Genomic DNA, 23,437 nt, shown 5'->3' with positions numbered 1-23,437 from the left:
GTCAAAATAACCCATTTTCTTGTTCCATTATGTGCAATGTGAATCTGCTAATTATTATTTCATGGATTTTGAATACCACAGCTATTTTGCCTCATTTCTCCTCAGATTCTTTATAATTTAACATATTTATTTAGCTCAATCTTGGATTATGCTGTAAATAATTAAACACTTCTAATTATATTTTATTTCAATTTTGGGGAATATTCCTCATTTGTGAATATATATTGTAGATTATCAAGAATGATAATATTTTTCACCTTTTATCAACAAAAATGGTTTCAGCCAACAATTTTCTTCCCCACATTTATTTTTCTCCCGTTAAATGTATGAATAAAATGTTTGATGCTTGAGTTCTTAAAACATTTTCCATATTTCATTTTTCATATTTCTGTGGATAGATAATTTATTCTGTTAATTAATTATTTTTTAACTATGTAATCATTTGTACACATTCAGCATTACTAGCACTGAAAGGGGTCAGCATTAATGAAAATATCACATAATTGGAGATGTGGAGAGATTCCTGATATAAAATATGTTCTTAAGTCAGAAGTGTAAATGAATTTATATTATTCAGGTGATGTAGAAGACTGAAGCAGAGTAAATTGGTTTAATTCTTTTGAGTTAAATTTTGACCTCTTCTTATTTGATAATTGAAATGTTAAAATGGAGCTGCAATTTCCTAAAATTTCATTGTTACTATTGCTTATCCTGAAAGTTGACCTGATCAAGCAGGTATTCAAACTATTCCAACTATGATTGTCCCATTTTTTTTTTATTCCTACAGGCATAGTGTGCCCATGACTACATTTACCTAATGCATCCATTATTAAGATAACAGAGTATATTTTGAAGGAAATTTGGCTGTTATTTTATAGAACTTCTGTTATAGCTTGAAAGTCCATTATTTAATTATTTTATATTAAATCAGTACTGGCTGTCCATCTTCTAAGAGATGATATTATGTCTGGGTTGAAGAAGAGAGTAAACAATAATACTCTACTGATTTTTAATATTAAAACAAACAGTTATGAAATTATGTCTTGACATGGACATTATTGAATTTTATATTCATTTGAAGACTATTGAGAATTTTAATGAGTTTCTCCAAAATTTTATATAAATAGAATTTGAAATAATATAAAATCCTAAGTCTCTTGTTCATTAAAACAGCTGCAAAAATCTGTACAATCTTATATTAGTAAAACATGTTTATTTACATAGAGAACAAAGGTTGTTATAGCATTAGCCATTACTTGCCAACACCTTTGTTATTACTGATGTTTGTAGTGCTAAGGCTTGATGAGAATTTACATTTGTATATTAGTAAGAAATTAGAACTAATATTTGGATAAAAATGATGTAATTATGGTAAATAAAAGATAATGATTTATTCATTGAAACTGAATACCAGACTGTTAAGTTTGCAACAAGACCTGTTTTGCTGGTATTGATTAGCTCAGGGATTCTCAAAGTAGGCTGTGCATACATTTAGAGATATGCAAAAGAAATTGTGGTGGTACATGAATTTTATAAATGCTGTAATTTTGAAGTAATTGCAACAAACTAAATGCACCTCATGTGTCTAGAAAATGTGTGGTGGGTGCCTTTCATTTTTCTGATCCACTTATTATGAACAAGATGTTTCAACATTGTCTATAACCATAACTAAATTGTGTATAACAAATTAATTGAGAATGATATGTGGGTCTGCCTCCCTAAAACTATACCTAGAACTGGGTTAAGTGAACATCTTAATGAAGATATAAATTATCATGACAACCGATGCTTTCCAAATGAAATCCTTTGCAATATTTGTTCTGTAGTGAGTTAATGGCACTATTGTTATTCTCACTCTTAGAAATGCAGTGAATTAGCAATTGACCTGATGGAATCATAACCAATTGCAATTTTTTCACAAATTACTATATAAAATTGATGAGAAAAATTAAAATAGAATAACATCTTTTTATAATTTCCAAGCTGCTTATATTTTCCTCCTGCTACAGATCAGAATTTGCTCAAAATAAATCTGGACTGCTTCCACATACAGTTATCTCTATTCCCCATTCAATGGTAGTTACTAAGAGCAATACTTACAGTCAAAAAAGGACAAATACTGCACATAAAAACATGCTTAATGGCAAGTGTCAGAAAAGTTTGATTATGTCTTGTAAAATAATTTTGGTGGAAATGTGATTTTATGTATTGCAGTCAATCAGTCTGAAAGAAAATATGAAATATTTTAATCCATAGGCTTGTTGTTGGCATTAGGAAAAACTCTTAAGAAATCAAAATATTTATAAATATTGTATATGCAGTAAGAAAAAAAGAATAAAGCAATAAAATTTTTAAAAAGTATATAGTAGCATTAATGGTAATGGAAACATTTATATCTATATTTCTTCAAAAAGGAGTGACCAGAATGCTTTAATCTTTAAAATTCTATATTAAAAACGTAATGAATAGAACCTTTCTTAATCTCAAATTTCCTTTTTGCAGTAATTTTTGCTGATATTATCTGTATATTTAAAATATCTTTCTATCTAATTATCTATCCACTCATCTATTCATCACCTACACAATAATCCCTCTGTTTCCTCTGGAAATATATATTTCTTTTCTGATTAGTAACATTACCTTACATTTTTAGGGGAAGTTTCATAGAATGTTGTAGCATCCATGCCTTTCTCAACCATAATAAAAAAGAAAAAAAAAAAGGTTTCTCATCTCAGGAACTTTTTTTTCTACAGCACATCCCATTTCCTTCTATGAATATTGATGTCTTACGTAGGCGCAAGGTCAGTTTTATTTTTTTAGAGGATGAATATAATCAATTTGAATTAATCTGCATATATTACTAATACTTGTTCTATTAACCCTACTGGAATGAAATACCAAGTCATCACCTGCAAGTTTTAAGCCTAAATTGTATAGAGATGGAACTGAAGCTTTCAGAATGGTATTCTACCATATATGCATACTCACTGCTATTCCTGCTAGAAGTATTAACACTTGGTTAACGCAAAAGTTAAAAGTTCTTACCTATTCTTATCTCTGTCTCTCTCTCTCTCTCTCTCTCTCTCTTTCTCTCTCTTTCACATCATGTTGTCAGTTTGTCTTGTTATCTTTTTCTTCTTCTTCCTCACTCTAATCTTACATCATCTGAAGTGGGATAACTATAGAGATTGAACAGATAGCATGTGTAATTTGTAAGGAAGGGAAGCTTACACATATTGCAAACTTATACTGATAACATTAGAATGAAAATTAAAATAATTAAAAGCTTGTTCTCCATAGGAGAATATTGCTCCAGATGTTAGATATTGCCTGGTTCATTGCAGATTTAACACTGAAATGATTTGAAAACTGGGTTTAATTATAACACATGCATGAATGAGATTTTAATGATGTTGTATATCACTTGTTAATTAGTTAGGAAGATTGGGCAGTTATGGGAGGTAAGATTCTACCTTGTAATCAAGATTTTAGTCAGTAACCTGTCTGTTCTTTAATGGTAGTTCCTTTGTTTTTCTTTATAGCTGTTTATGTCATTTGTCTTCAACTTTCATCATTTCTCTCCTCATTTTTCAATTTGTTAATATATCCCTCTGTTTTATCACATGTCTTTTTCATACATCTTTTGTAAACAATAATGCTAGAAAGGAAGACTTATGAAAGTTGTCAGATCAAAATGAATATAGAAACCACCTAGTTAACATACAAGCTTATTACTTTTATAACACTGTTCCTTTTCTGGATGTTAGTTTTAATTATTACCTTATAGTATACCATTTAAGCTTCATTCTTACAAAATAATTGTTTGCAATTTCATAAGTAAAACTAAAGAATTATTTCAACTTAGAAGTTTTTAAGGAAATTTATATAATGTCAACTAACTTAATATGCAGCATGAAAGGAATATATTTTTTCATGATGGATGGAACAAATCTAATGCTTAATAGTGTGATTATATGACTGAATGTTTACTTGAGTGTATGAGTTCCATTCTCACTTTTCTCTCACTGTATTTTCTTCATTTATTTGTATTGTTCTAAGTTCTCATTTAGTATGAACAGAAATTGTCCGGTAACTGTTTTTGGCTCATTAAATCACTGAATGTAAAATGCATGTAGTATGCCAAGAGCAAGTCATCTTAACTGGGCCTCTCTAACTCCACTAACCATAAATTGAAAATTATAGGTGTCAGGTGCACATTAAGTGAAATGGCTTATTAAGGACTTGGATCCTATCTTGGATTCAGCTCACTCAGAGATTTACTTGCACAAATATTACATTTATAATATTACATTTATAATGTTTACATTATAATGTTCAGCATACCTTTTATTGCCTCTCATTTGCCATTCGTTGATAAGTAAACCAATAATGTTTTCATGTGATTATTTGTATCCTCCTTTAATTTCATCTTATTATATTCTCAATATTTTCTGACATGCAAGATACTTTCAAAATGTCTGTTCGTATGCTATAAGGTCATACGGTCGTCTTTTATGGACTTTTGAGAACAATCAAAAGGAAAGTGAATAAAATAGTGCATCTACTATCCAATTCATTTGTGACATGGAAAAAAAGTGAAGTAACCATTCTACCAAAGGCACAATAATATTCCAGTCTCCTCAAATCACAGAAACTCATAAGAAACAAGATTAGCTTTGCAATCTCACGCAGTCAGTTTACTATAGACAATATTATATGAAGATTAAATATCTAAATTCATTATTGTGAGTGATTGAGGCATGAGGATGTGATCTGCACTGAGAAAATTGTTTGCAGTGAATACAAACTTTTGATTCATCAGCTAGTGAACCAAATACCTTACCAACACTTAAGCATACTGATAATTAATTAAAACTATATGATTACTAATTGTAGCATGTTCAATCTTGCTTATAACATTATTACAAATAATGCTTAGCATTAAGTGAATAGTATTCCTATGTCCTGTAGTTATTGATTCAATCTTTTATTATATACATTGTTACCGGACCTGTTGTGTAATGTAAAATAGGAGTAAGATTGTAACTATTTACTAAATTGAACCTATTTCCTCTGCTTCATTACTAATTCTACCTAATAGCTAACATAAATGTAGTAATATGATTTAGTAGTTGTATAGATTTTGCTTCATAACAATTCAGCTGTTCATTTGAGTGAATTTTGCTTGACCATTGATCCAGATTAATCATTCAGTTTGATACTTGCATGGGTCATATGTTGATATTATGTAGTTGGTATCAATTCTTTGCTTCAGAGTGTGTATCTGCTTTTTTTGGTTTTTGTACAGTTGCAATAATTTCAAAATTATATTATCAGTGTTTGCTAGTTTCTTCATGTTCTGTCTTGTGTATAATTGCAAATAGTATATATTTGATTAGCATGCTTATATATATATATAATATATATATGTGTGTGTGTATATATATATATATATATATATATCTTTATATGTTTTGGTGCAGTGTAATACCATTATCTTCTCATGTTCATTTTGTTGCTTGCTGTGCCAGTTGCATTTATATCACACTTTCTCTCCTATGTATTCTGTAAAATTGGTCTGTTTTCGTGGTGTCATCTTCAGTATGTATTTACCAGCACATTTTTATACCTAGTGCGTCCAACTTTTGTAGACGGAGTCATTGAGCTATTGCAACCGAGGTTGTGTTCACAGCGCCATTTGGCCATCTGGGGTGAGTTGACAACAAACAATTTATTGTGTAACCTGTGCATATTTTGATAGAAAATGTATTTCACTAACCTCACCTCTCAAGTAAGTCTATTATGCACAACTATTACACATCATATGCATACATATATGCACAAAATGGCTATCTTTATTTTCCTAACTGAAGTTGCTATGTTTGTTTCTATTAATGTTTTATTATCTAAAGCAAATGTCAGCTGTGATAAATTTGTAAACTAACCATGAAAACATAATATATTAATAAATATAAAATATACATTTGCTGACACTTTTGCTAAAGTCTAGTCAATCAGACGACAAAAATAATAAATTACTGCTGAAATTCAAAGCAGTTTTAATTCTGTAATCTGCATTGCTATTTTCATTAATTGGAACTCACAAGGCATGCAAATGTCTATTTTATCTAATTTGAAGCAAATATTTAATGTTACATTGAAATATTTTAATGTCTTTTCCTTCAGCTTTATCATAATGGCAGCCTCATTCTTTTTTCATCGTCTCCTCAGAAATTGAAAAATATAGCTGCCAAATGTATGCATGATATTTCCTCTAACATACTATTAAAACTGAAATTATGTTCAATAATTAAAACACCAGCCTCGGAAACAAAGTTTAATCAATGACATCTGTAGGGTTTCTTGAGTATTTCAAAATTTTCAATTATTATTAAAAAAAAATATTTTTGATGATTTATTAAAATTAGTAAAAAAAAAAAAATAATGGAAGAAGAAAATTAAATTCAAACAAAAGTGTAACATTATGTTTTAGTTCACAATGATGTAGTTGATTAGATTATCAAAATAGCAAGTTTTATATAATTCATCAATTCGCACACTTATTTAAAATTCACTGCTGTGTGGTTTCGCTCCTTTTTCATCTTGTCCAAAATACTTCACAGTATTTCCATATAAAAATGGCCAGTTCTCACTTAAAATAGACTCGGTCCTTTGCAATCATTTTTTTTTTTTCTCCCACTAATTTGTGATAATTATTATTAGTTGTTTACTTGCACTTTGGCTCATACTTTATGTATTTATTGCTTATGTTATGTTAATATTACTTAGTTGCATGTAAAACTCTTTGGTTTGATAAAGCAAGTCTAGCGTCAATGAGGATTTCCACTTCAGTTGACATATTTTCTGTTTTTTTGTTAAAATTATTTCATAATTTGACTTAAACATTTGGGGACACATTTACGTTACTTGTTTTATGCAAACAATAACATTTGGTATACTATTATCATCATCATCACCACCACCACACAACCACCACCACCACACAACCACCACCACCACACAACCACCACCACCACACAACCACCACCACCATCATCGTCATCACGATCATGATCAGCATCATTGTCATCATCATCATCACCGTCATCATCATCATTTTAATGATTTTATTTTATATTCTTTCTTTTCCTTCTAATTTGGCATGAACCATAGAAAGTATGACCTTGTCAGGTTGTCTAATTCAAGGTCATTATTTCCTTCTGATAGATCTTCCTTCACTTCATTTTTATTAGCTTATCAATTGAATTCCTTTTGAGATATTATTGATTTTGTAGATATGTAATTTGTACTTTTCTTTGTTTCTCTCTCATTTTCTTCAGTTCTTTCCATTCTCTCTTCCTCCTTTCTCTTCTCACACACACACACACACACACACACACACACACACACATGTATGTGACATCATCAGTCTGCATTGACCATGTATCTGCATATATTTGTGCAGGCCTAGGTAAAACTTTTTTTTGAGGAAGACTACCATTTGTCCATTCTACAAGTCTCTCCTTTTAATGCCACTGATATTTCTTTAATAGAAAAGGTGCCAACTGGACTGATACAGAACGGTTCCAGAATCATCACAGATTTTGCTATCTGAGTTAAAAAACTATAACAGTTTACTGCCAGTCAAATCGCCCAGTCTTCTAACAGTTCTGCTACTCCACTACTCTGGTTAAGTACTATAGTGATGAGGAGCTAATTTGAACTAGGCAGGATGTGAATTCAGAACACAAAGAGCCATGACTAGAAAGCTTTTGATCATAGATCTAATCAGTCATGGCTAACCTTGGAGTAAACAACAACAATTATTGAGTTATGAACCAAGGTTGCAAGACCTTTTAGAAATGACAACCAAATCTCTCTCAAATTATACTCTTGTCTTTAAAAAAGAACATTTTGGATAATATAGTCTGATGCCTAAATGGAAAAAAAGTGGGTTAATGATGGTTGGAATATTTTCCATAAAAAGAAATCTACTTCATTATGACTAATGTAAGGTTCATTAACTTCATTAAGTAAGTTTCTAGTAAATGAAAGTTAATACTTCTGTTTTCTGTTGTATCTATTTCCCTTTGCTCAACGTCACTAATATCTTTTGGAAAATGTTAAACATCTTGCAGAGTCTACATACCATTTGCAATAAATAACTGGCATTCTGTTACTTACGATGAGGATTTCAGTCGATCTGATCACTGGAACAGCTCATTTGTGAGATTAACATGCAAGTTGCTTACCACTCCACAGACATGTGTACCCTTAACATAGTTGTCAGGGATATTCAGTGTAACACAGAATGTTACAAGGCTGGCCCTTTGAAATACAGGTACTACTCATTTTTGCCAGTTGAGTGGACTGAAGCAACATGAAATAAAATATCTTGCTGTAGGACACAACATGTTGCTGGAAATTGAACTCTCGACCTTACAATCATGAGCTGAATACCCTAACCACTAAGCTATGCACAATAAATAAATCTGATACCTATCTGTGTAAGAATTCCACATCGGTATTTCTTCTTTGAAAAGTAATTATTCTAGGATTCTTTTTGTTCAGTTATAGAATTTAATTGTAGCTCTTTAATATATATGAATTCCTAATTACCGATGTCCTACTTCTTCCCTTCAGCAATGTTGGATGATACTGATATTGTAATACATATTGAAGGTGTAATTTCATAGGAATTCAGGATTCACTCATTAAATCTTCTGTCACAAATATTTTCACTTCTGAATTATTTCGTATTGGTGCAATACATTGCCTCTGGATGATGGGTTGTTCTTCACATCATGCATACCTGATGCCAGCTTCATTTCTGCAAACATGTTAATATTACTCCCACTTATAAGAAATGATTAAACTTGTACTATTAAATACATTGTTGGTACTTGTTGCAGTAGTAGTAGTAGCAGCAGCATAGTGGCATTAAAAAGCCATGGATTTCTAAGTTTATACAATGTAATGCAGTCAGCTGAGGATTGGCAGTTCATATTTCTCTCATTATTGCTGGTCTTTGTCAATGCATCAGTCTATCTAGATGTAAGCAGGTACCATAATATACCATGTAAATCACCACTTTAACAAATAGCTCAACTGTGAAAGTAATAACTGTGTCATTGCCTAGCTCAGTGGTTAGAGCATCGGACTCACAATCATGAGATAGTAAATTCAATTCCCAGACCAGGCTGTGTGTTGTGTTCTTGAGCAAGACACTTTATTTCACGTTCCAGTTAACTCAGCAGTAGAAATGAGTTGCAATGTCCCTGGTGCCAAGCTGTATTGGCCTTTGCCTTTCCCTTGGAGAGGGGAGGCCGGTCTTCCATAAATACCCTTACCAGGACTTGTGCCTTGGAGTGTAACCTTCTAGGTGCAATCTCACGGTCATTCATGACTGTAGGGAGTCTTTACCCTTTTTAATTTGTAGTAATGAATTAAGCATTTCTCATGGAAAGTACTTTCTTCTTGATAATAAACTATATTCCTTATTATCTTGGGATATTTGTCTGTCATCTTCTTAATACTCTATAAATTTGAATTGTGCATTATCAAGGGGTACCAGAGATCTGTGAATGATTGATCTTTAATGACAGTAGCAATGATTATTTTTAATGAATTGTGTAATATTTTAGGTCATTGGGTCATCACAGAAGACTCTGGCAGTGATTCAAACATAGACAAACAGTGACTGGAGTTTTCCTTTGCTAATTTGTGATTTGTATTCTGTATTGCAATATAATAAAGTATTCATTTATTGTACAGAGAGTCTTGAATCTCTTGACCATTTAGGCAGTGAGCATTTTAGCTTGGACTGATGCTGTAACTCTTGGAATGTTATATGATGTACAAGGCAGCAGATTACCAATTTCGAGAAGACAATAATATATGCTAAAAGTACAAATTTCACTGCAGATAAGTGTGTTATATATACAGTGCATGTGTGTGTGCTTGTATAATTTTGAGTTTAATATTGAGCATTGAAGTAAGGTCTATTGTTTATGTAATAACCTCCCCATGAATGATGAGGCAAGCTATGTTTTATTCCTGGTTGTTGCAGTTTTTCTTATTCTGCTGACATTGCAACTCACAGCCATCCCCTAAAATCAATGAGGTTGAATACTGATTTCTGGATACCTCTAATTACAGATAGCTGAGCAATTAATTCTATTTATTCTGCTAGAGTATACAGTAAATGTATGTTTATTTGGTTTGTTCAGTTAGAATTAATCTCATTCATTGCACATTTCTGATGCTTGTTTCTCCCTCTCTTAATTGACTTTAGTTTGTTATTAACATTATGGTTCTTGCACTTAGAAATCCTTTTACCGTATCTTTCCAGCAAACTGTTATTTACTTGTAATCTATAAGCTATTATTTACTTAACCCTTTGGAGACAAAGGCTTCTGCTGTCTGTACATTACAAAATGCAGAATCATATTTATGAGATTCAAAACAAATAAAATTGTTATTGAATATTCGAATAAAAATATCCAAATATAAATAAAGGAAGGGATGAGCCATGTTTTATAATTCATCAATATTAGGTCCTGTTATCTTCTAAGCATGAAGACACTTAACTTTCTTAAGCAGAATTTCAGAAGGAATATTTTAAAAAGTATTTTTTCTATGATATCTTATTACTGTTTCAATTGATAGCTGATGTCACTAATATTTCATCATCTTATCTCTTCATTTTGACAATAATTACTTGGAGTTTGACTATTTTATAGTTCAGTATAAGACAATTAGCTGGTTTTTATAATGTCCATTTGTATGTATTTGGCATGCTAATAGAAATAAGTTTAGCCTAGGCTATACTCAAGTGAGGGAGTATAGTTTGAAAGAATTTATGTGAAAAAAATAAATTGTATCAAATATAAAGAGCATCATGAGAATTTCAACAATACTTTGTTTTGCATTACAAAACATGTTATGTCAGTTTTAATAACATGTTTCCTAATACTAGTAATATGGTAAGACTTTTTAATTAGATTTTATAACTTTTCCAGGAACAGGTATAACTGCTGCATCACAGAAGTGCACTTACTCATAGAAAGGGCATCCAATTATAAAAACAGTTACTCTAACACTCTAGCAATTTTTCCTTCTGTAATCAAGTGAAAGAAAATCTGAACAAAAATATGACTGGAGTGGTGCTCTGTTGCCTTCTCCAGGCAGGTGGGATTTGAACTCAGCTTGTAGTGAGCTGGAAGCTATGATGTAAAGCATCTCTGCTGATATGTCAGTGATTCTGCCGCTTGCCCACCTGCAGAGCTATGCAAAATGAAGAGTTTTGCTTAAGAACACAACATGTACCCTGGTCTGGGACTTGAACTCTTGTTCTAGTGATTATTAGTGCAACAACCTAACCACTCAGCTATGTGCATTCACACACACGCGCGCGCACACACACACACACACACACACACACACATGTATACATGTATCTTTTAAAATTTGAAAATGTCCTTATATATTTCTGTACATTTCCAACCTTATTTATTTCTTTTATACTACTACTTGTTTGGATTAGTAATGATGTGTGTGTGTGTGTGTGCATGTATATATCATGTAATAAACAGCTAGTACACTGTAAAGTGGTAGGCATTAAGGAAGGCATCTACCTGCAGAAACCATGCCAAGACAGATGAGTGGAACCTGGTACAGCCCTCCATCTTGCCAGCTCTTGTCAGACCATCTAACCCATGCCAGCATGGAAAATGGCCAGTGAATGATGATGAGCTTCAAGAAATAATTCAGGATGGACAGTAGCATGTATTTGAATCACATAGACAAATACATTTATATCTGCCATTTGATTATTCTGACTCAACCTCTGGAGGCAGAGATAATTTCAGTAGATTATGTGTGTGTGGGTGTGTCTGTGTAGATGTATGTGTGTGTGTGTGTGTGTGTGTGCATGTATATATGTATATATGCTGAAAAGTTCCTGCTTTGGTCAACAAAAAATACAGGAAGATCAGTTAATTGTGATTTTATTCAACATATTCCCCTCTGAGATTCACACACCTATTGCAGTGGTCCTTCAGTTTTTCTAAGCCCTATAAAAGAACTTGGGAAATTGGGCCTCCAATTAAGCCTTTTACCCTACCCTTAAAGCCAGAAATTTTTCAGCACTCTCTCATATATATATACATACATACACACATATATATATGTATGTATGTATGTATGTATGCATGCATGCATGCATGCATGCATGAATGAATGAATGAATGCATGCATGCATGAGTAGATTTGGTTAAAGACATAAGCATCAGGATGAAAAAGAGAAGGTAGGATTTTATAAATCAGCTCCCTTGAGATATTTGTTCTGCATCAAGTTAGTCAGTTCTTTGTCACTCTAATAATCAGAAATGCAGTGACAAAGTCATCTCAGATTTTCTAGTTAATTTATGTTATTTATAAAGTCATATGAGATCAAAGTCAAAGTCAATTTGCTTTGATCTTCTGTGATTGATCACAGCAACGATGTGCCATAAGGTTAATCAATATCAAAATAAAAAGATGAACAAATGGATAAAATGATGCACAACAGAAATTATATTGCTCACTCAAATATATTTTGATTGGTAAATATATATATTGATTTTCGTCAATCAATGAGAACTCTGTTGTAAACTTTTGACAGAAAAGTAATAATTTTTCCAGATGAGAAATTGAAGATAGTTGGTTTATTTATAGACTAATATTTCCAGAAGTTACTTTACATTTTTCAGTTTATACTTCATATCCATCATCGTCATCATCATTATCATTGTCATCATTATTATCGTCATCTTCGTTATCACATCATCATCATCATCCCCGTCATCACCATCATCATAATTTAATACTCACTTTTCTCTGCTTGCATGAGTCAGATGGATTTTGTTAAGGCTTCCTGTTATCACCCCTTACCTGTTTCCAATGAAGGTAATATTTCCTCACAGCCAGTCAAGTTTTACTTGGACAACTGGAAACAAATATCATTTGTTATGAAGATGTTGTTCCTTTACAACCATGACATATAAAGATAAGCACACACACACACACACACACACACACACACACACACACACACACACACACACACACACACACACACACACACACACACACACACACACACACTTACAATGGGCTTTCAGTTTCTGTTTACCTAATCTACTCACACAGCTTTGGTTGGTTCAGGGCTATAGTAGAAGACACTTGCCCAGTATTCCATGCAGCAGGATTGAACCCAAGGCCCCATGCTTGGGAGGCAATCTTTTTAAACACATAGCCATGCTTGCACTTAATCCTGATTCTTTTCAATGGTTTTGATTATGCTTACTAACAGGTGATATATATCCTTATTGAGTGTTCATTTGCAACTAGAAAGTACTTTGTTTTAAATGCTGATTGGAGCTATTAACAGAGAAGTTTTGTTTCTGTATATGTTTTTATTTATTTTTCCATATGGTTTCTTAGTAACTATTAAAAAGTATAATAATGCTTCTATTTTATTTTGGTTGTGCAGTATTAACTATAATTTTAACAGAATATATAAAGGACAATTGAACCAAAGTTCAGGTGATACACAACTGGTAGACATTATTTCAACCCATACTGCAGCTATTGTGTTATGTCCTTAAGCAAGGTACATAATGTTGTAAACCTCAATCTGTCTGATTTATTATAGTTATTATACAGTTATTTTATGGTTGAGCTGTTTTGTGTAGCCTTGTTAAATAGGTCTATGGTTGAAGACTTCCCAGCTTTGACAGTCCTGTCTTATTTTTTTTTTTTTCATTTTTAGATGGTAGAATGTGATTTAAAGAAGGTTTTGTTGTTAGTTTCAGAAGGTTAAGACAGAGACCATGTAAAAGCTCTCTTCTTGGCTTGTTATAATTGTGTTGTTTACATTAGGTAGAGCATCTAGCCTGAAAACTTTCTCTGCCAGTATGCATGGTTATTATTATTATTATTATTATTATTATTATCATCATCATCATATCATTATTATTATTATAGACATTGCACTGTATACAATATCGTGAGGTTGTTGATTGAAGATATTGTGTCTTCCGGGGATTTGTACTGTTTGTCAAGTCACAACAAGGACCTCAGACAGACAGTACTTTATACAATATGTGTGCAGTTCCAAGTAATGCCGACTTTTGCAATACACCTAGATTGTAGGGTATTTCTAAAGTTTTCAGATATTTTTTTCAGTAATTAAGGATGTGAAGACAGGGAAAGCACCTGGCACATCAGGAATCGCTGTTGAGATGCTTAAAATATCGGTCGGTGTGGGTTATGGTCAGGTCACCTGCATCATAAATCAGGTAGTTCATGAAGGAGTCATACCCAATGACTGGTGTAGCAGCACCATAGTCAACTGCTACAAAGGTAAAGGTGACGCTTTAGGTAGAAATAACTACAGGGGTATCAGATTATTGGATCAGGTGATGAAAGTTACAGAAAGGGTCATAGCCCAACTAATTAGGGAGAGAGTTAGCCTAGATGAGATGCAGTTTGGTTTTGTGCCAGGCAGAAGCCCCACTGATGCTATATTTCTGGTAAGGCAACTGCAGGAGAAATATCTCACCAAAGATAAACCTCTGTACTTGGCTTTCATTGACTTGGAGAAAGCCTTTGATAGAGTCCCCCGATCCCTTATCTGGTGGTCAATGTGGAAATAGGGAATAGACAAGTGGTTGGTAAAAGCTGTACAAGCCCTGTACAGGGATGCTGTCAGTAAGGTAAGAGCTGGCAATGAGTATAGTGAGGAATTTTGAGTAGAAGTAGGGGTTCACCAAGGATCAGTACTCAGCCCCCTCTTATTCATTATAGTTCTCCAGGCAATAACAGAGGAATTCAGGACAGGCTGCCCCTGGGAGCTCCTCTATGACCTTGCTCTAATAGTTGAGTTACTGCCAGAACTAGAGACGAAGTTTAGGGTGTGGAAGCAAGGTCTAAAATCGAAGGGCCTTAGAGTTAACCTAACAAAAACCAAAGTCTTAGTAAGTAAGAAGGCAGTCAAATCACAAATCCTTTTAGGTAGATGCCCTACTCGATCTGTAGAAAAGGCATGGGTAGAAACTCCATATAGTGTACCCAGTGTAAACTATGGACACATAAAAGGTGCAGCAATATCAAAGAAGGTTAACCGAGAAGATAGCTTTTGTGTGTGGTAGATGCACAGGGGCAATAAACACTGAAGATGTACAGAAAGCAGATTCCATCACATGCTAGGGGGAAAAACTAGATGTAGTTAATAGCTTCTGCTACCTAGGCGACCAAGTCTGTAGTGGAGATGGTTGCTCTAAGACTCTAGCAGCTAGATTAAGAATATCCTGGGCAAAGTTCAGGGAGCTCCTACCTCTTCTGGCAAGTTAGGGCCTCTCGCTCAGGATGAAAGATACACTACATGATGCATATTTGCGAACTGCCATGCTACACGGCAGTGAAACATTAGCCATGACTGCTGAGGACATGCGTAGGTTTGAAAGAAATGAAGCTAGTATGATCTGCTGGTTGTGTAATGTCAGTGTGCATACATGACAGAGTGTAAGCATGCTGAGAGAAAAGTTGGACATGAGAAACATTGCCAGATCAGATTGGAGTTTGGTGCAGCCGCTGGCTCTCCAGACCTCAGTCAAAATGTCCAACCCATGCCAGCATGAAAAACGGACGTTAAATGATGATGTTGATGGTGGTGGTATTGAGCCCACTGCTCCAATGATAATAGGGATAACTTTTATGTTTGACTCTATTATTATTATTATTATTATTATTATTATTCCACCAAGGTTGACTTTGCCTTTCGTCCTTTCAGGGTTGAATGAAATAAGTACCAGTTGAACCCTGGGAGCAATGTAATTGACTACCCCTCCTCTAAATTTCAGGCCTTGTGCCTATAGTAGAAAGGATTATTATTATTAATTTCTTACTTAGGCACAATGCAAAAAATTTTGTTCAATAGAACAGTTACTTATATTGAACCCTGTACTTCATTTTATTGACCTCGTAAGAAGAAAAGGTAAATTTGACTGTGGCAGAATTTGAACACAAAATCTAAAAGGCTGAAACTGAATACCACAAATCTGGCACTCTAAAGAGCAGTGGATGTTTGAGTCATTAAGTATTTGTTCCAGCTCTTTACCTTCTGAGTTCAAAGAGCCCTTAGAAGGGCTCTTTTTCCCTTTTATCCATTTACAGTTGATAAACCAAAGTACCAGTTAAGTATTGGGGTGGATGTAATTGATTAACTCCCTTCTTGTAACTTTCAGACATCGTTCTTGTGTCAGAAATAATTATAGTTGTGTCTGTTATTAACGGTGGAAATTAAAATTTTTAAATTAAGTATTGAAATATTTGAATTTCTACCAAAATATATCACTTTATTACATCATTTTATCTATTGTGGAAAGAGAATATTTCTAATAGTCAAATTCTAAATGCTTTCATCCTTCTATCTATCTATTTATCCATCTGTTTTCATTGCCCTATATTCCTGAGAAGGTCATGGGGATAGTCCTCAGATGCCTACATCATAAGGCCTTATAAGGAGCGACCATCTGAATTCTCAAATGATAAAATACTGTTAAGCTAGTTTGGCTTTTCCAAACGAAAATGGAAATCTTTCAAAAGCCTGTGTTAAGATATGTCCTAAGTTTGTTTATTTGATAATTGCTATGTCTTTTATCTTTCTGATTCTATGTGCTTTCCACACAAATAATCAATATAATCTGTTGCTTGTCATTTATCAATCGTCCTACAACATCTTACAACATTGAGGGTATATTGAAGACTTCATTTTTAGGTAGTGGTTCATGGAAAGATGCAGTAAAGGAGATTTTCCATTGTCTGTTCTTGACCCATGGGAGGATATGAGTTCTACTGCAAGATGATGTAAACATGTCCATCTTCTCTTGAACAGCTCCTAAAATGACAGCAATTCTCTGTGGGTTTCTCTGCTTGTCTTCTGTTAAATTTAACAAATTTCTAATTTGGTAGATGAATATATAGAATAACTGATGGCATCTTTCAGATATTGATTTCTTTTTCTCTTGGCACAAAGCCCCTTTGAAGAGGATGAGGCATTCTAAATTGATGCTGGTCTTCATTTTATATTTCATTTTTATTTACCTCAAGGGAAATAAAAGCAAAATCTATCTCAGCAGCATTTTAACTTGGACCAGTCAAATACTAGAAACCTTGCAAATATTCGAATACTGTTGTTTCATCTTCATTTACTTCATACAAATTATCAGCTAAGAAGTTTTTGTTTATGAAATTAAGAGCTATTTCTCTTGGATATTTTGAGATAATGAAAACTAACTTTGGGATTTTGAAATAATTATTATAATTTCAACCATATTGGCATAAAATAATGAAAGTTTAATTAGGGAAAGTAGTCATTCATTTATATGAGTTTTAGATGAAGACATCTAACACCCAATCTTGGACTCATTTCAATGCATAAAAATTTTTTTCCATAAATAATAATCTATTTTTAGTTATCATTTTCTGTATTAAAAGAAAAAAGAAGACAAATTAATTTGCTTTGGGCTTTCAGTTTCAACTACATATTTACAAAGAAGTTTTGTTTTGATGAAAAAGGAGGTTTGTTCATGTTTCTATCCAACTAGAATCATTCTCAAAAGCACATTATCTGCTCGGAGAAATGCATCCTCAAGATTCAAATTCCAGATATTTTCCTTTTTCAGCATTTTACTAATCTGGTCTTTTTCAAGAACCTTTTATGCATCATGTAATTATATTTTGAAAGAGTTGGATTGCAAATGTGATTTTTCATGGACAGATTGTTTTTTAAGATATGTAAAAAAAAAAAAAAATTGATGGTTCATTTTGATTAAATTTAAATGTTCTTAATTTCATGTTAGCATTTCATATTCTTACTTTTACAGGGTTAATTATTCAGATGAGCAGTGCAAACATTTAAAAGTTTTTGACTACATTGACTGAAATTTCTTAATATTTAAGCTTGGTATCCTTAGCCACTGCTCATTGAGGTATATTTATGTTTGTAAAGACACTTGTTGAGTAATATTTATAATACTGGATGAAAATACTTACTTGGGTAAATTCTGCTTTACTCCATTAATATGTCAGATGTCATTACAGACCCTCTTTATATAAACTAGAAATTTTGTTCAAAGCACTTAACATTTAATAATTTAAACATTTTGAAGATAATGCTTAAATTTTTGAATTGCTACCTTAATATTTTGATCTGATTGCTAGGTATTATTATGTAATATTCTATTTGAATAAAAATATAAATAGAAATAGTAATCTTTACTTTTTATTGGAATAATCTTTCAATAATGAATTCTTTTGTTAAATATGAATGTTTTTATTTATTTATTTAGTTATTTATTTATTCTATAAGGTTTGTCATGTAAAAAAATGTTTTATTTTTCTCTCTTTAAGATTATCATTTGAATTTTTATGTTGAAATACATTCCTTTTATTGACAATTTATTTTTATTTCTTACCTTAAATATTATTTTACAGACAATGGATACAAATTATTCATATGAAAGAGGCAGTTTGTCTGGAGTTCCAGCATTGATGGTGAGTTCACAAAACTAATATTTCTGTGTCACTCTTTACATTTTTGTTAGTGGGAGAGTGTAAGAGTCAGGCAAAGTTTTCTGCATTGAAGTAGACTTTAAAGAGACAGGTTGTGAGATTGGTTTTTAATACTGTTGGTGAGATAGTCATATAGCTGATGGAAGATTAGATGAGTTTAAGAAGTTGATGGATTTAAAGGAACTGTGAGCTTAAAAGACTGGAAGCCTTTATGGCTGGGATCCAGATAAGAAAAGGGAATTGGGTTGAAGTGAGAATAAATTTTACACATATACAACCGTCACTTTTTGGATCAAACTTAGAATATTGTAGCCCAGAATTGCAGAGATGAATTAGAAATAAAGGATGAGAGATATGAATGAAATATATTTGAATATACTAGGTTCAACTAGAAATATATCCATCTTTAAGGGTGAAGAATTTAACAAAGTAAATAGGAATTTGAAGTTGAGGAGAGAAAAAGTGGTTGAGTAAAAGTATGGCTTGGGAAATAAGTATACATCATTTGAAAAGTATATCTTGAAGCATGACAATGATATCCAAGCTATAATTTTTGCATTTAAATTGATGGGTGCAAACATGGTTCCATTTCTTTTGCAACTACATGGTTTTAGCTTTGTTCCCTCTGAAAAACATCTTGGGCAAGTGTTTTCTACCACAGCCTCATATTAATCAATGTCTTGTGAGTAAATTTGGTAAAAACTGAATGGAACTCCATAATGTGATGGCTGTCAATTTTTATTGAGTATGACTTTTTCCACTAAAATTACTGCTGCATTGCTTTTTTATCACGGGTTCTAATGGTGATGGATACATACATCTGTGTGGCAAGATGACCATAGTCCATTTCAGATTATAAGGGCTCTTCATTGAAGGACAATCATTTGAGTGATTGGAGAATAGTGACCTATGAGGAGAGTCATTATTTTACCCAATGCCAGAGACTTTTCTGTTCCTGGCTTTCGGTAACAGAAAATACAGGAGGATCAGTTAATCATGATTTTATTCAACATATTCCATTCTCAGATTCACACACTTTTTGCGGTGATCCTTCAGTTTTTCTAAGCCCAGTAAAAGGATTCATAAGGTTATGTCTCCAACTGGACCTTTTGCGATACCCTTAAGTGAGGAACTTTTCAGTACCCTATCATATACTGCTCTTGAACTTTTAGAAGCAAGTAAACTATGGAAGTGGCAAACTTTCACATCTTTCAGTCCAAGTTTTGCAGACACTTCCTTGTCACTTGTCACTTTCACCACCATAAATGCTGAGAACCAGTTACTAGTGTATTGGAAACACATAACCAATGATGTTTTGTTCACAAAATTTGATAAAAATGTCAGTAAGTATGAATTACTTTTGCAGTTTAAGTTACTGGACCATTATAGATCAGTCAACAACTCAATCAGATCTTGTTACATCCATCATATTCAACTCCAAGGCATGGCTTATAATTCTACTTTCCACAGTCTGCTTGACTGAGAATGAAATTCCGTTACTATTTGAAGCTTGAATGGTTAGCAACAAGAAAGATGTCTAGTTAGGAAAAAAAAAAACCCAATAAAACAATTGACAACAAATGTGAAACAGTGGCCTAAATTAAAAGAAAATCAATTATAGTTAGTATTGAAAAAAGTAGATGTATATACATTGAATGAACGAATGAATAAATATTAAAGAAATCCATTCCTCTGTTTTAACCATTAATTTTACCAGAAAAACTATATAAAAAAAATGAAAAACAAACAAACCGAAGCTAAAAGATATTTACTCTTCTTCACCTTGAGGCACCATTCCAGATTTAACTCTCGCAAAAAAACAAATTAAAGAAAAAGCAAAAAAAAGAAAAAAAATCAATATATCGTTCTCTCTTGTCCCAGACATCCAAATTAAGAATTTTACTGACTTCATAGTTGCTTTGTTTCTATTTGTTTTCCTTATTTTACAATCAATCAATTTTGCAGTTTTATTTCCACCAGACTTAGTCACTTTTCTTCAATTTACCATTTGCCTGAACTAACGTATTATTAAGCTATTTTTATTGCATGTTACTATTATTGTTTGCCAACCTTATCAGATGGACTGACTGTCTTTCTTGTCTGTCTACTGTTACTTAATGGATGGAGTGTTTTAAAAATTTTGTGTGTGTGTGTATTTGTATATGTGTATAGTTGGAAGGAAGTATGTGTCTGAAATATGCAGAAGAAAAATTTGTAAATGTGACCAAAAAAAAAAAAAAAAGAAATGTTTGTTTGTTAGACTCTTTATTTTCTGTTTTTAAAGATTTCAAAAATCTCTGAATTTGTGGAATATATATGTCTGTGTTTTAGTAAATAAAAGTGTGTGTGTGTGTGTGTGTGTGTGCATGCATATATTTGCATAGAAGCAATCAAGACTAGTGATTATGGCATTGGGCTGTCATATTCAAATCTCTTACTAGCAGTTTGTTTAATATGAAATTTTCTATGCTTTAATCTCACTTGCTATGGAGAATAGGCTTGAAAATAAATCTGCCTGCTCTTTCTGACTGATCAAGCAACCATATAGAAGCTTTTTCAATGACGTGTGGTGGGGAAGTGGTGAAAGTCACTCATTTGGAGTAGGCAGCTTTGTTCTAAACTTTTAGATTACAAATGGTCAATGCCAATACAAAACTGGCTCATTTTGTTGTTTAGCCCCAGACTATACAGGATCCAAAGAATGCATTCAAAAACCAGAAACAAACAGCAGCAACAACAAAATTCCCACACAGAACGACTGTCATGCTTAAACATACATGACAGAATTTGGATTTTGCTTGTCTTGACTGGCATATATAAAGTGCCTGCTTTGGATTTTACACCTAGTACTGGACACAGGTCCCATTACCAAAATTGTTATAAACACACTGGACAAAGACAAAGGGAAAATGGGCAAATATGTTAGTGTGTTGGTTAATTTTTTTTTTTTTTTTTTTATCATGGCAGAATCTATAAAGCAGCAGATAAAAAGTGTTCATTCCTTCAAGACTAAAATAATGTAGAATAATGTAGAAATACTGGAGGCAATTACAAATTGACTTCACCCATCTCTGAAAAGATTTGACCCTTTGCCTATAATAGAAAACACAGTTATAAATATTATTGAGTGAGAGAGCAGCACATACCATCAAACTGACTCTGGGGTACAAATACACGAAGCCCAATATGGCCATCATGATTACCTGTCTAACAAGGGCACACCAGGTATCACAAACAGATGTGCATGTCATGATGATCTCATATCAAGATAAACAGTGTATGACCTTGGAAGTGGGGTCCAGTTAAAACTTTCTTCAAGTCAAATAGCCCATCCTGCTCAAAAGGTCCCTGAATTAGGGTTGTTTAAAGATGATGAATGAAATACCCATGTTTACAAAGGTGAATTATTTAAACTCCAAAGAATTTCTCTCAGCACATGATTATGGTGCTCCCCAACTATTATTTGTGGTCAAAGATGCACATATCATCAGCCACCAAGGGACATACTCAACTGGTTAAAGTCAAACAACTGACAAGCAAATTTGTGTTATTGAGCAGGATATATGCTTTAGCTCATCTTTTACACCAAGATAAAGAATATACAAGATACACTTCCAATCAGTTAAGATCAGAAGCCTTGAGAACCAGTGCCTAGTATTGCATCAAGGCATATTATTATTATTATTATTATTATTATTATTATTTAGATCAGTTGAAAACTTTTGATAGGGTTGACCATCACTACTTGGAAGCCGTCTTTAAAGCAGATGGTTTCAGACCTACTGCAATGTGCAGCAGCATCTGCTTGGTGGTCAAAGTAAATGGCCACCTATTGGAACATTACATGTTTGGTCCATCAGGACTGTTCACTGTCACCTCTTCTATATGTGTTGGCTCTTGAGCCACTGCTACAGAAGTTGGAGCAGTTAAGAGGCATCCTTTTCAAAATTGGACTCGGGAGAGCAATGACATCACTGTCATGGTGTTGGATGCCTTCAAAGTGGAGATGGTCAGTTCCTTTGTAAAAGAATATGAGTCAGTTGCAGGGGCCAAAATCAATGCCGACAAGTCAGTGGGGCCAAAATCAATGCCGACAAGTCAGTGGGATTGTGACTGGGCACCTGGAGAAGGAGATTGCTGCTGTTGGATGATGTCATCAGACACTGGACTGACAAACCAGTTAAAATGCTTCGGGTCTGGTTTGGTCTTGACCACCAGGTGGATAAGTATTGGGACAAGGTGACAAACAGGGTAGACAGTCTTTCCCAGAAATGGGCTGAGAGGAAGTTGTCCCTGAAAGGTCGGGCAGAGGTGGCAAATGCCTACATTGCCTCTGTCATCATTTATTGCCCGACCATAATGCCTTGCCCCAGCTACTGCTTGATTAAGTTGGAGCATCTCTTATTTATTTTCTTGTGGAAGGGATGTGTTCCAATGCTCAAGCAGTGGATCTACTGCCAGACCCCTCTTAGTGACTTAGGCATGTCATGACTTTTGATGCACAAGTTGTGCCACCTAGAAGGTAAATGTGTGTGGGCTCCATTTGCTCTGCCCTCATGTCAATTCTAATTCCTTTCCAGTTATTATTTGATGAAAACTCTCAGCTTATTTTGTTGGGTATGATGGAAAGTGTCAGCTGTCTACAACCAGCAGACTAAGGCGACACTTGTTTACTGATCATGCTTCAAGAACCCTGCAGAGAACTCTTGCAGTTCTAAGCAACAATGATTTTTGCTCATGACTACATGGACACCTAAATCTATTATTACCAGCAAGTCATACACAATTGCAAGTGATGGCTATATATATATATATATAT

General features: G+C 33.3%; 1 protein-coding gene across 15 annotated transcripts in view; it reads left to right on the top strand.

The window, feature by feature from the left end:
• Nucleotides 1-23,437, top strand: part of LOC106879466 (uncharacterized) — a 268,985-nt gene that overhangs the window by 210,773 nt on the left and 34,775 nt on the right. For 9 of the 15 annotated variants that reach the window (XM_052971400.1, XM_052971397.1, XM_052971418.1 and 6 more), the window contains 3 exons: nucleotides 2,754-2,801; nucleotides 5,652-5,711; nucleotides 18,541-18,600. In XM_052971400.1, coding sequence (XP_052827360.1) covers nucleotides 2,754-2,801; nucleotides 5,652-5,711; nucleotides 18,541-18,600 — 168 coding nt within the window. The remainder of the gene's footprint in view (nucleotides 1-2,753; nucleotides 2,802-5,651; nucleotides 5,712-18,540; nucleotides 18,601-23,437) is intronic. The other 6 variants (XM_052971410.1, XM_052971428.1, XM_052971425.1 and 3 more) reach the window with 3 other exon arrangements.

The sequence above is a fragment of the Octopus bimaculoides genome, chromosome 1, assembly GCF_001194135.2.
Source record: "Octopus bimaculoides isolate UCB-OBI-ISO-001 chromosome 1, ASM119413v2, whole genome shotgun sequence".
NCBI lineage: Eukaryota > Metazoa > Mollusca > Cephalopoda > Octopoda > Octopodidae > Octopus > Octopus bimaculoides.
This window is presented reverse-complemented; position numbering and strand designations above follow the sequence as displayed.